This window comes from Sardina pilchardus, chromosome 21 (genome assembly GCF_963854185.1).
Source record: "Sardina pilchardus chromosome 21, fSarPil1.1, whole genome shotgun sequence".
In the NCBI taxonomy this organism is placed as follows: Eukaryota; Metazoa; Chordata; class Actinopteri; order Clupeiformes; family Clupeidae; genus Sardina; species Sardina pilchardus.
In genome coordinates, this window is record NC_085014.1 from 23,465,015 (window position 1) to 23,478,726 (window position 13,712).

Consider the following 13,712-nt stretch of genomic DNA (forward strand, 5'->3'; position numbering starts at 1 on the left):
TCTTATCCCCCCCCCCCCCCCCCCACACACACACACACACATACATACTGTACATACATACATACATACATACAGTAATGTTCATACAAGTAAATCAGTCCACTTAATTGTCCGATAATGACTGATTTTGCTATAACAGTCTAAAGTCAGAACTCTCCTGTAAATTGTCACAACAATAAGAGCCAACATTGAGGTATCAACTTGAAGAACAGCAAGTGAAGCAGCAACTGAAAGTGCCATGGCTATTGATAGAACACAAGTCATTTACATTACAAAGCAATGCACGACCACAAAGACCCATCGCCAAGATGATTGGTCCATCGTCTCTATATTAAATCTATTCATCAGCGTGTGAAGGGCTGTGCAAGACAGCTGTGCAAATAGTCTGCCCTTCACAGCCTGTGCACCACGCGCTGCATGGCAAATCGCTCCCAGTGCTGCTTGGTGAGTCGCTGGGGGCTCGTGGGCCTCGCCGCACGTCGTCTCCTCCCCACGCCGAGTCTCCGCCTGAGGATCCCCACGAACACTCCGCTGAGAACGGCGGCGCTGACCAGCATGCAGAAGCCGAAGAACAGCAGCGGCTTGTTCTCGGACATCTTGATGCAGACCGAGCAGCTGCTGTAGGCCTGGGCAGGAGGCGGCTGTTGGCAGGACTCTTGCGTTCCTCCGTCCCCGTCCCCGGACGGGAAGCCGCGGCGGGAGATGATCTCCTGGTAGGCCTGGACCGAGCCCTTGGGGTGCGACTCGTAATGCGTGGGGGCGAACAGGCCGAAGTGGAAGGTGTGGCGGTCCTGGAGATTCCAGATATAAAGTCCTCGGAGGTCAACACCATCTAGGTCTCGAGCTACAATTAGGGGCAAACGGAACAAGCAAAATTGAGTTCCCAGAAGCAGAATGTTTTTATGTGATAACAGATGGACTGCTGCAGAGCCACAGAGCATACGTAGAGATGTGATAGTGGTTGTGCATTCATTTACTGAAAACACAGCCATTTCTGTATTGGTGGTGCACATACAGTATGTTAACTGGAACTGGTTCAATCAAAGCAAAACAGATGTTATTTGAGTTGAATCAATGTTTGAGTAGTATGTCCATGGTGACCAAATACAGTTTTCAAAAAGACAGACGCTAAAAAATATGGGCTGTTTATATAAAAAAAAAAAAGGCCTGCATGCACTGTAAACAAAGCCATATCAAAGGGGTAATCACTTTGACATGTCTCAAGTGTGTGTTCAGTTAAGTGTAAATGTCCACCACAAACACCTTTCACGTCACTGTGCTTCATTTCGTTACGCCCACAAACCTGGTCATCCTTTTAACACGAGGGAGCAACATGTACAAACACACTATCAGTGAAAAACAGTCCTGAACTTGCTCTCGCCTGGCCCTCCATGGAGTTCTGTATTCACATTTTATGATTTCAAAGGTCCTTCATAAATCAGTGTTTAAGAGCCGAGGCATATGATAAGACGTCTGTGCTGCGACCGGTGACAGTGACCATTGAACATGATGAATAGTGGAATGACATGCACTCTAAACCACAGTCAAAATGATAAGAAGCCAACCTAACTGAGCACTATAGAAATGCTTGTATGCAATCTGATATGATATACAAAATTCCGGTATGAAGTCCGGAAGACAAAGATGATTAAGATTCTAACATTGCTTCAGACAGCTGTTAAGGAGATTAGATAGTATGTGAAGTATTTCATGAATATGATTTGTAATGCAAACCTCACTTTATCTCAACGTAATGTATTCAGAGCAGTTTGAAATAAGACACGTGTTCAGTTTGCTCCACCAACCTTTCAGGGCCTCTTGCAGGTACTCCCTAATGTAGGTTTGTCTCAGCTGGTCATTGTGAGATGCCTGGTCATCCACCCCTGAAGCCATGACGACAACGGGCCGCGCGTCTCCATAGCGACCCTTCACCCAGTTGAGGACCTTCCGAAGGCCCCAAGGCACCACGGCCTGTCCCAGATAAGAGACGTGCCAGTTGGGGTCGTTGAAGAAGGAGCAGCCGTGGAGGGCACCATGGTGTTGATTCGGTCCGGCCTGGGCGTTTTGGTGCAGGGAGTTTCTAGGAGAGATGAGGCGTGTGGTGAAGTGGTTCAGAGCGATGAAGTCTAAGGTTCCTCTGAGCTTCTGCTGCTCGTCCTCTGTAAAGTGGAGTAAAGGAGAGAGGGCAGCTTGACCAGTGGTGTGGACCGTGTCCTCTAGGTCCCCAAGCACCTCATCGGGGTGTTGCCCTCCGCCTTCGGCCAAGAAGGGGTCCAGGAACCGTCCGACCTCATACGATAGGAAGCGCTTAGCGGTAGCTCGGTGGGCCTCCAGAAACGGGTTGGCCGGCTCCACCCAATCGGCGTGCAGAACGAAGGCGACCTGCGCGCCGTGCTGCGGGCGATAGAGGTCGTCGTAGACGTGCCAGGCGCGGGCGTGGGCCAGGAGAAGATGACGGGCTGCCCGCAGGTGCTCCCCCGCGCTCCCGTTGTGCAGCTCCGCCAGCCGGTTGGGCTCGTTGACGGTGATCCACGTGTGGACCCAAGGGCTCAGCTCTTGGAAGCAGAAGGCGGCGTAGGCCTCGAAAGCCTCGACCGCGCTGTGGTTCAGCCAGCCTCCGGTCGCCTGCAGCGGCTTAGGCATGCCGAGCGTCGGGGACCTGTGGCTGGAGTGGTACAGCGTGACCACCGCTTTGACTCCCAGCTTGTGGAGCTCGGTCAGGAAACAGCGGTAGTACAGGAGCGCCTCTCGGTCCACGTGCGAGGGGTCTCCGTCGGGGAGAAGGACGGACCAGTCCAGGGCGAAGCGGTAGTGCGTGACGCGGGTCGTCTCGAGGAGGTGCAGGTGGCCTCGGATGGACAGGAAGTCGGTGCACTGAGCGCCGCGCGTGCGGAGGGTCACCCCGGAAACCGGGCGCAGACTGCCATCGCCTGAGAAGTTCCAGCGGTAGAGGTTGGGGTCAATGAACTGAGCGGAGTACGGGTGGAGACGAATCTGTGGGAATAAAATGGAGGAGATGGCGTCAGTTTCTAACCTGGCATGACCAGACACATATTGAATTCATGCCCCCATGACAACTGTGTTATAGACCAATAAGATGGTAGTGTTAGGCTAAAGAGTGCTGATGTAGGCCAAATTTACCATTATGAATTCATGTTAACATAAAAGAGTGTCACTTCCATCAAGTTCTTGTAGGTTAAAGATACTGTATAGGAACACAATTATTTGACAAAAATGAGTTCTGTACGGTCTCTGCATATGTACAGTACTTACATGTAGCACAGGGTCTGCCACTCCCCATTGGAAATCACAGGGGAACTCCCCATGAATGCTCTCAGAGCTCTCGGAGTCAGAGAAGCCGTTGTTCAGAACCACTTGCTTGTAGAACTTTGCAGAGGTTTTGGGGACTCTGCTCAGGTCCGCACCATTGAGATCCACATAGAATAAACCCCTCCTCACTGTGTACCCGAAATTCCACTCAAATCCATCCACCAGAGACCAAGCAGTGTATCCAAAGACCTGCGCGTTGTCATACGTCACAGCTGAAAAGGAATTATAAAAGTGAGCGTAACATGAAAGGTAGACATCGTCGAAGATCATGGACATTACCGTAAGTCTACATTCTACTCACCTTCAAGCACCTGGCCCAACAATCTCCTCATGAGATATATGGCCAGAGTGTCCTCCTCCTTGACCGATGCATCAGTGAACCAGCCACTCTCAGCCACAAGCACCGCGGGGTTGTCATACTCCAGCCGAATCCAGCCAAGCACCTTCCTCAGATCCATGGACAACACCTGTCCAAACAGAGGCAGGCGCTGACCCATGCGGAGAGTGTCCGGCCCGAAAGCCAGGGAGAGGAAATCGGCCGTGCCCTGGACAAAGGCTCTCTCCTCTGGGGAGAACTCAGGGATGAGTCCTCGGTTGGAGTCTTTCAAGGAGGCTGGGTAGTCGCCAGTGCCATGTATTGGACCTGCGAACCAACCAATTACTGCCTCCATGGATTTCTGGCAGAGTTGGACATTGGCAGGTGTCGACTCTCCTCTGAACGGCTCTATCCAGTGGGATCCCAGTGTTAAAGAAACCTGGCCATTTTGGTGTGGGCGGAAATGGGTGTTGTACACATGCCAAACTTTGGCGTGAGCCTAAAATTAGAAAAGTACAACGTCAAGCTTCAGCGTTATATTGACATTAAGCACTGGTTGAAAAGAAACAGATATAATATTTTGATGGCATGGGTATTATTATGTGAGCTGAGCATTACATTTGAATTAGCAATTATTTGAATTTATATAAAGACAACAGGATGTCAATTAGTGTCTAAAATCATCCTAATGGAATAATTTATACAATCATATCACATCTTCAGTTCCTCACCACTTTAGCACCTAAACATATTTTGGACAGATTAGTTAGAGATTGCAACAGTGTAGATGCAGGTGTGAGTTGTCGTGAATATTATTAATTAACAGCCCTAACTGTGCTGCAGTAATGACCGTGCTCACAGACTCCCTACTGTATGTGGACTCTGTCCTCAGGCCAGTTTTGTTTACTCATTCACATTAACAGTGATTAATCTGCCATTAAATATCAGTCCCAACGGCAAACAACCCAACTGTTTAGATAGGACAGCATGGTTTGATATGAGTAGGAAATGGCATAGCTGTTTTAAAGTTATACATTTCCTGCAGAAACTACACAAAACTAAAACTAAAACTAAATCCAGAGGCATTTTAGCTATTAGAGGTGGCCATATGAGGTGGCAAATAACATTATTGTATATTTATGAGGTGGCAAAAACATTATTTTTCACCCAAATAAACCCATTAGACTATGGGAAATGCTCTGTAACGTACCTTAATGTTAATGCTACCATAACAGTGTGAGGCTTGTACTGTAATTAAACTGCTACTCAATACTACCATCAAGTAAACATTGTATGTTACCATCAACACAACTGAAAGTCAGCATTGTGGATGCTGACTCCTCCATTCACATTTGACCCTTGACCCTTCACTCACCCTAATGAGGTTGTGACCAACAATAAAGGTGGTAGCCGGGTCATGGCTTTCCCCTGGCGCATGAACCCCAGTGCCGTAGCCTTGCACCGCAATCAGGTAGGGGTTATGCATGGTGAGCCAGTACTTCACCGAGCCTCCAAACGTCCGGAAGCAGAAGGTGGCATACTCCACGAAAGCCTCCACGGTGCTCTCATTCCTCCAGCCCCCGTAAGACTCCTGCAGGGCCAGTGGCAGGTCCCAGTGGTAGAGGGTCACCACTGGCGTGATGCCCTCAGCTCGGAGCCTGCAGATCAGACGCTGGTAGTGGGCCACCCCCTCAGAGTTGGGGTCTCCGCCGACGCCGTTGGGAAAGATCCGTGGCCAAGAGAGGGAGAAGAGGTACGTTTGGGTACCCAAGTACTTGACCGCCTTCACGTCCTCTTCCCATCGTGTGTAGCTGTCACTGGCGGTATCTGCTGTCCCCGCGCTGGCTCCCCTCTTGTGGGTTAAGTGGTCCCAGATGGACGGGCCCTTCCCTCCTTGGTCCCAGGAGCCCTCCGTCTGATAGGCAGATGTCCCCACTCCCCAGAGGAAGTTTGAGGGGAAAGGCTTGTGCAGATAGAGGCTCTTGTTTTGCTGGTTGGTGATAGCTGGAGACTTCTGCCACTGGTTCAGTCCATCCCCAGAAGAGCACAGAACTTGGTCCCAAAAACACACAGAGAGAAAAGAAAACAGAAGGAGAGAGACTTTAGCCACGGACACTAAATCCTGAGCAGTGGTCATCTTCGGGCGAGAAAAGAGGGTCTCTTCGGGTGAGAGCTATGCCAAGCTTCAATATCCTCTGCCACCTCTGCCTCCTCTGAATCCCTACCTGCCGTACAATTACACACACAATCTCTCTCTCCCTCTCCCTCTCTCTCTCTCTCTATGTGTCTGTTTCTGGTATGGTCTTCAGAACTCTCTGAACGTAAGGAGAGTTTTTGTCAATGATTAACATGAACTCTGTTCCCAGACTTCACGACTTGTATCTCCATCTCTGCTGCAGGTTCTCTCTCTTCTCTCTCTCTCTCTTTCTCTCTCTGCCCTATTTATTGCCGATCTCAAGGGTCTCTTTGTGGTTGTTATCATTGTCCTTCCGTGGTTGACTGTTGCTAAGATGATAATTCAATTTTTCCATTTGACACACAGCTACATGTTAGAAGACAGCCATAACATTTCATTATAACAATCAGGTCAGTCAGGTTGTTTTGACATTTATTTGTGAGTTCAATCAAAGGTCAGTCTTTCTAAATGCAATTTCTACAAAGGCTTTGACAAGGCACAACAGAGGACATTCGTTGATACGGTTGGTCTCAAACATGGCACTTTACACATGTTTTATGAAGAGATCTGTCTTAGATCTGTCGTGCCCTGGATATTAATCTTATGGTTGAGATCACTAGAGGATGTGACAGGTGAAAGGAGGTTTGATTTACATCTCTTACAGGATGGAGTAAGACAAGTGGCTAGAGGCGATGTCAAAGCAACCTCTTCAAAGATTTATGTTTATACTGTAAGTTGTAATGTAAGTGTTTAAGTGTGTAAGTGTGTGTGTGTGTGTGTGTGTGTGTGTGTGTGCGTGAGAGGGGGGGGGGAGGGTTGAGTTGAGTCCTGGGGATTGTGTGTAAAGCAAATGTACAGAGGGAAATTTTAGAAAGGATTTTGTATGGGAGATGCATCATGGACCAGTAATTCAAAAACAAATATAGCCTCCGTTGCAGCTGAGTGATGACCTATATTTTCACCCTGCAGATTGCATCAGGTGGAGGCTATGAACATGCAATTCCACAGATGGCATGTGGGATGAGTGTGGGTCTAATGAATAACACTGCGGCGTGGAGATGGAACTGCAACAAACTGCACTAGTGAAATGTTATATTTATGTTTCAATAGCATTCATTCACACTCTCACACACACTGAGGCAGGTTGGCTTGTTATGTCATCAATTCAGAGAGTTTTGAATCTGAAATTCATTTTTATTCAATTGTACAATGTTTTACAATAGGCTTTATATATTTGGATACAGAGGTGGGCACAAATACATCAAAAACTATTTTGTTACAAAATACAAATACTGGTGTAGAAAATGTAACAAAATAAAATACAAAATACGGATGTGAAAAATGTATTTAATTAAAATACAAGTAATTAGTAATTAGAAAATACAAAAATACCCCCACAATAATCATGGCATACCAACTTTTAAAATAAACTACAAGAAATACTAGTTTTTTATTGGCGGACAGAGGCCTAAATTCTTTACTTTGGGCTGAAGTAGCCTGGTCCTACCATACTCTCGTACATTCATAATGTACAGAGAGTCTGGACACTTTCCATTGCCAAGCTAGCCTAGAAATCTAGACGCACCCTAGCGGCCAAAAATATTTTTGCCTAGCGGGATGGTCTAGGGTCGCACCGTTCAGGCCAAGCCTGCGCTAGGCTCGAGTTCAGCCTAGCCAATCAGAACGCTCTATCTGTGTACGGAGTCCTTGAGCCTGCCTAGCTCACCTTCGGCTTCCGATAAGATGCCAGGGGGCTGGACCATGCGTCTTCGTTCGACGAGTTGGGTTTGAGACCGTATGGCACAACCATAGAGAAAAACAAAAGATGGATGAGGCTAACGAAGCGCGCTCGTTTGAATCGGCTTCGGAAGAGTTAGACTTGGGCTTTTCTTTGAAGTTTGAGCAGAAAGAAGCATTAAGTCATTCATTTAAAGAAGGATGTATTTGCCATTTTGCCGAACGGCTACGATTGGTCACAAATGCTGGCCTATTACGTGCAGAGGCAGTTTGAAAGACACCTGTTCATCCCACCCACAGGCTTCAACTCTGTGAATGGTCCGACCCCAGACTATACATTTCTGTGTAGTTTGGCTTGCCAGGCTATTGCCAAGCATGAATTTCCTTGAATGTGGATATTCTGCCCAGAGCCTCTCAGATCTGCCATATCCAATCGATAAATGTTTGGTCGTGAGGTGACATGCTCAAACTAGCGACCTCGACGTCATCGTTCTCAGCTACTCCCTCTGCTCGCTGATTGGACCTGAACATTTTTGTCTTGAGAAAACCTGTGAATATACCGCAGACCTAGACTACGTAGTGGAGTGAAATGAAAACTGAACGGAAGTACGTAGGAAGGCAGAGCCAGGCTACCCATGAAGTACATCTAGTAAATGTTTTTTTATCAGCATCCCATATCAATATAAACGATGATTGAACTGACAACAAGCAGGCTTTGCAACAGTGGAATCAACTCTGACGAAGCAAACTACCCACCATCATTTTCCGTATTCAATGAAAGTAGTACAACAGATTGAACAGGTTAGCCTTTTTAAATTGAAATGCATTTACCTTTTTGTGCTATAAATGCATTTGCCTTCATACATGACTGGCAACACGGGGGACAAATAAAGTAACATCCTGTAAGGTGTCTCAATATACAGAATTAATTAACTGGGAGGTGACAACTCGAGACTGTTTCGCATTGGGGAGATTTTTGCCTCAGTCTCCTCCATTATTTCTGCAGATCAGGACACCTTGGTTGATACCTAACATAAATCCTCATGGGGTTCATGTCCTAAAGATTCTGACCTTTGGCTCCCAGACTATGATAAGCATAGCATATTGGCATGGTTATACTAGGTAAGAGGCTATATTTAACTGTGTGATGAATTTTTGGCTAATTTGAGGGGGGAAATGATGAGATTTTTGTTAAGTATTTAAGTATTTTAAATACTCTAAATACAACCCCTCAAAGTATTTTGTTACAAAGTACATTTGATTTTTTCCAATCCTGCAAAATACAAATTACAAAATACACTAAAGTAATTAAATACATATTTAAAATACATATAATTGAAATACTGCCCATGTCTGTTTGGATATTACAGATATATTAGGATATTATAAAAAGTGTATCATATAAACATATTTTAAGAAATATGTTTGAGATGTTTAAAGACAAATATCAAATGCTTATTTAGATTCCATGATTAAGATTTTTATTGGAGAGATTTTTGTGAGGCAAAACCATGGATCATGACTGAACTGTTACCGCTTCAAAATAAAATCCTCATCCTGTACGCTAGAGGGCGATAAAATTAGCTCAATCGGTGAGCTGAACGGAGAAGAAGATCAGAACAAGCCCATCGTTTTTCCTGTCTGGAAGACTACTTGTTGGTTTTACCTCCATTACATAAATAATGAACATATAAACATATATATATTAACACATTGTGTATTATTCCATGGTTTATGAAACGGTTGTTTGTCTCATATTATGTTCGTTGTGTAGCCGTAGACGTTGTTGTCTGCTAGCTAGACAGCTAGCAAGGTTAGCCTAGCCGAATCACTTAAATATATCTTATCATCACAACAAAAAGGCACCGGTGGTAAGTGGACCTATTTTCTGCATTCATAACACAACGTACAACGTCTTGCCATGTCTACGCACTCTATGTCTCCGAAGTATTATCCTTAATCATGTTAATTATGCTAGTATTCTAGCGTGTATTTAATACATCAGTGACAATACTGATAGGCCTACACGTTAATGTTGTTTGTTATTTGTATGCTTGTATGCATACAGCATTTGTATGACAACTTCACCTATTCTGATTTAGACAGGTTGTTGAAATCATGATTGTATCACGTCAGGACGTTATGTGCATGTGTCGTTACACGTTTGTGTTGTTGCAGGTAGGAGCCCTCTGCCATCATGCAGAACAAAAAGACCAAGATGACGAAAGTTAAAGGTCTGTTTTGTTGTATTCTCCACTAATGTTGTTCAAATGTGGTAACCAAGTCCTTGGTAAGATCTTTTTCTAGCAATATTGCTGTCGTATTTACAGGTGGCAAGGCGGGCTCCAAGAACAAGGAAGACGCCCCCCACGAACTGGAGAGTCAGTACATTCTTCGTTTACCTTCGGTAAGGTTTCAACAATGATTTCCCACCGTGCCCGCCACATGGCATGGCTCTAGTACTCTCTCCTCCTCTCTGAGACCACCACGGCTGTGTGTCCCCAAATGAAACCCTCCATGAGCCCACTAACTGCCTTTTATTGAGGATATTTGGAATGTCAGTGCACTGTAATAGAGGTTTTCTTCACGGCGTTGTTGTTATTGTAGTAGCAGTATGAGCAATAACTGTCAGTGGAAAAAGATCTGAAAATCATTAGTAGATTTGTCAGAAATGCAAAATGATGTCAAGTGCAAGTTGTGCCATGTATACTGTATATTTATCCAAAATACTATGCAAGACAAATCAACTAACACAATGCAAAGTGTAATGTGTAATAAGTCAGCATAGTGTAAAGTTGACCCTCTTGCCATCATTTTTTTTCTACAGGAGTATGCCTCGACAGTCAGAAGAATTGCCCAGTCCAGTAGTATGAACACAAAAGACAGACTCACCATTGAGCTTCATGGTATGTAAAAGATTGTTATTATTACATGGCAGTATAAATGATCAGGCTGTGCTGCTTTTTTTTATTATAATTTCTTTGCCAAACATGTATGTCCATTTTGTCTGGTCAAAAGTGTGATAGAAAGGAGTCTAATAAATAATAGGATTAGCATGCAGACATTGGCATGATTCTGTCTGTGGTAGCTAGGTATTTTTATTTATTTTTTTTAAGCAACACTAAAGCACTTTTCCTTTGTCGCACATGCTATTTGTTTATCCAGCAAATAACAGACACGGTAGAATATGTTGCATGATTTTATGAAAGTATGATGTATTGCGACATCGAAGCAAGTCAAATTTGTAGTTTCTGTCTCATTTCATCGAACTACAGATACACTACCCCACCTCGTAAAGTTACATAGTGCGGTTATAGCCGATAGAGGGCCGCAAAGTGAAAGCAGAAGTGCCGTTCACTCTGTTACGAGTTGATGAACCGCTGAAATGATTTTGGAGACATTATTTTAAGGTACGAAAAACTCTTTAGTGTTGCTTTAAAGCAAGGTAGGAACATATCAGTGGTAATGTAGTCACCCACAGGTGTAAAACAATGTCATATAGTAAGTCACAGTGGAAACACTCTGCATGGCTTCATTCTGAGTGGACAGGTGTATGTATTCACTTCCTGTTGTATCTCTGTAAATAACACGCCTCCTCTGCCCCTAAAGCTGACGGTCGTCATGGCATTGTGAGGGTAGACAGGGTGCCTCTGGCCTGCAAACTGGTGGACTTGCCCTGCATTATAGAGTCACTGAAGACCGTCGACAAGAAGACCTTCTACAAAACAGCTGATGTGTGCCAGGTATTATCCCTTAATAACTTATGACCGTCTGGTAAACTCGCCGGGAGTCCGTCTGAATCAGATTTCCATCTAATTAAACATTCATAATCAGAATCGAGTGTGTGCTGTTGACACACACACACAAGGCTCCGGCCATTTGTGTCTGTCTCTCAGACAGTACAGAAAAATGTATCTGCAATATATCCAATGCGACATAGATGGCGCAGAATATACAGACCATGTGCATCTTATTTGCACACAGGCCACAATACACAAGTCAAATGCACACTAATACACCAACCAGACGTGCATGCCTGTGAGAAGAGGCTGGTGTCTGACTCATTCCACTGCGTCTGTGGAGCTGAATATTTCATGCTTTTTTGTGCCCCGCTGTGCAGATGTTGGTGTGCTCTCTGGATGGGGACCTGTACCCCCCTCTAGAGGAGCCCACTGGTACAGCAGACAAGAGCAAGAAGAAGGACAAGGACAAAGACAAGAAGTTCGTCTGGAACCATGGCAGTAAGTGTGTCTCCAGTCATGCATGAGCAGGGCTCAGGCTAGCTGTTGACATGCGTAGAAATCAGCACACCCCCTGTGCTTTGAAGCTAGAGCGCAGATCATTATAAATGTCATGTTTTTCTTAAAACTTTCATGAAGATCAATTAATTAAGGCCACATGAATAGGATTATGTCAGCATCGTTCAAAAGTGGACACCATTTTTAAACACAGCTAAAATGTTTTTGTGAAGGTGAAGAAGTCATTCCTATAGAAAATGCATTCAGCTCTCCACCAGTGTAGTCTGAAGTCTGCCGATTTGTGTGAAGAAGTAACTTAAGGGTGATAGCGGTCTCACCCACCGCTATATCACAGTGGTGCTTCTTAGACTTAGTGCATTTGCTGGCTTAGACTTTTCTGTGTGAAACAAGTGTAAGTGCAAGACAGGCGCTCAAGGCAGTAGGATGAAAGGAAGATGAATGGCCTTGCGATTGCCACAGCGTACAGCACTCTCAGCCTTGTGGATGCGTCAGCTGCTGCTGCCGCCGCCGCCGCCGTGTGCTTGTTGATTGAGCTGTTTAACACACACACACACACACACACTCTAACACACACACACCTGTCTTGCCCTTCAGTCACATTCCCCTTGAAGAACACGCGCAAGAGGAGGTTCAGGAAGACTGCCAAAAAGAAGGTGGGTTGCGTCTCTCGAACGCTCTTTTGTCTCTCGTTTGTTCTTCACCTCCGCCGCCGTTGTCTGTAACACCTTCTTCATCCTCTCGTCTGTCTCCTGATGAGGTTATCAAATCCTACACAGGTCTTTTTCTGTTTGTTTGTTTGTTTGTTTGTGTGGAATAACAGATTTACATTTAGAGTCGAGGAGGGAAGGTGTGGAGGGGAAGGGGGGGGGGGGGGGTGGTGAGGAAGAGAAGCGAGCGTGCTAGGAAGTAAAGATGGGAGATTTACATATAAATAAAGTCCTCCATCTTGATGCGCAGACCCCCCTCTGGAGGCGCAGGGGGAGAAAAGCTATTCGGGGCCGCAAAGTGGAGCTTCCGCAGCGGCGGCTTGGGTGGAGGGGTGGAGGAGGAGGAGGGATGGAGGGGAGCCCGGGCGGAGACAAGGCGAGCCGAGGAGTAAATCACCTGTGAAACCTAGCAGACCGGGATCAATCCAGCCCCCTCCTCCACCCCCCCCCACACACACTATCCCAGTCCACGGAGCCCTGTTTTAATCGCTAATGTGCTACCTGGCTGGAGGCCAGCAGGCTGCGCTCAGAACAGTGGGAACCGGGAAAGATGGGGGGGTTGAGGGGAGTGATAGGGTAGCGCTCCCCCATCCAGGGCTGAGGGCTCAAAAGAGTGAGTGATGAGGTGGAGATGGGATAGTGGAGGTGTGGGTAGGGAGGGAGGGAGGGAGGGAGAGAGGGGTAGAGAGAGGAGTGTGAGGGCAATAACAGGCTTGTGTGAGGGGAGAAATGGGGCATGGATAGAGGCAAGTGAATAGGACTTGGGTGAATGAGATGTCAGCTGCAATTCAGAACAGCCGGCAGCTCCCAGGCTCGCACTGCATACTTCTGTGGGCCATTTTGATTGATAAAGACAGACTCCCGACGTTTCAGTCATTCATTGGACTTGAACTGAGCCGACTCTAGCCAACTCCACTACTGTGCATTAGAAAGAGTCCTGCATGCCGACGTGAATGTCTGCCAGAACATTGGCAGTTGATCTGCCCAGTGGAGGGGGGCCTAAATGAGGCGTATTGCTGGAGGGGGACCAAAGGGATGATGGAGGCATTGGGTGATTGAATGGATGAGTGACATGCGGTGTTTGTTTCCTGCAGTACATCGAGTCCCCCGACGTGGAGAAGGAGGTGAAGCGACTTCTCAGCACTGACGCAGAAGCAGTCAGCGTCCGTATCCTTCCTGCAGCCACC

The 13,712-nt window shown here is 46.1% G+C and overlaps 2 protein-coding genes across 2 annotated transcripts in view; one reads left to right on the forward strand and one right to left on the reverse strand.

The window, feature by feature from the left end:
• Nucleotides 1–392: 392 nt before the first annotated feature.
• On the reverse strand, nucleotides 393–9,482 carry klb (klotho beta). Its single transcript, XM_062524290.1, has 6 exons — nucleotides 9,470–9,482; nucleotides 5,022–5,698; nucleotides 3,632–4,145; nucleotides 3,274–3,542; nucleotides 1,806–2,994; nucleotides 393–844 (listed from the first exon to the last, which is right to left on the reverse strand). The coding sequence occupies exons 1-6, from the start codon at nucleotides 9,480–9,482 to the stop codon at nucleotides 393–395; spliced, it is 3,114 nt and encodes a 1,037-aa protein (XP_062380274.1).
• taf7 (TAF7 RNA polymerase II, TATA box binding protein (TBP)-associated factor) overlaps nucleotides 9,154–13,712 on the forward strand; it is a 10,076-nt gene continuing 5,517 nt past the window's right edge. Inside the window, exons 1-8 of the mRNA XM_062524941.1 lie at nucleotides 9,154–9,430; nucleotides 9,738–9,793; nucleotides 9,890–9,966; nucleotides 10,387–10,465; nucleotides 11,169–11,302; nucleotides 11,680–11,800; nucleotides 12,413–12,471; nucleotides 13,620–13,692. Of these exons, the coding sequence (XP_062380925.1) occupies nucleotides 9,757–9,793; nucleotides 9,890–9,966; nucleotides 10,387–10,465; nucleotides 11,169–11,302; nucleotides 11,680–11,800; nucleotides 12,413–12,471; nucleotides 13,620–13,692 (580 nt within the window). The 5' untranslated portion in view covers nucleotides 9,154–9,430; nucleotides 9,738–9,756. The remainder of the gene's footprint in view (nucleotides 9,431–9,737; nucleotides 9,794–9,889; nucleotides 9,967–10,386; nucleotides 10,466–11,168; nucleotides 11,303–11,679; nucleotides 11,801–12,412; nucleotides 12,472–13,619; nucleotides 13,693–13,712) is intronic.

Excerpts from the sequence above, each read along its gene's own strand:
- klb (XM_062524290.1), bottom strand. Across the intron at positions 3,543-3,631 it reads GTTGGGCCAGGTGCTTGAAG|CTGTGACGTATGACAACGCG; the intron begins GTGAGTAGAATG and ends ATTCCTTTTCAG. Across the intron at positions 2,995-3,273 it reads TGGCAGACCCTGTGCTACAT|ATTCGTCTCCACCCGTACTC; the intron begins GTAAGTACTGTA and ends TTATTCCCACAG.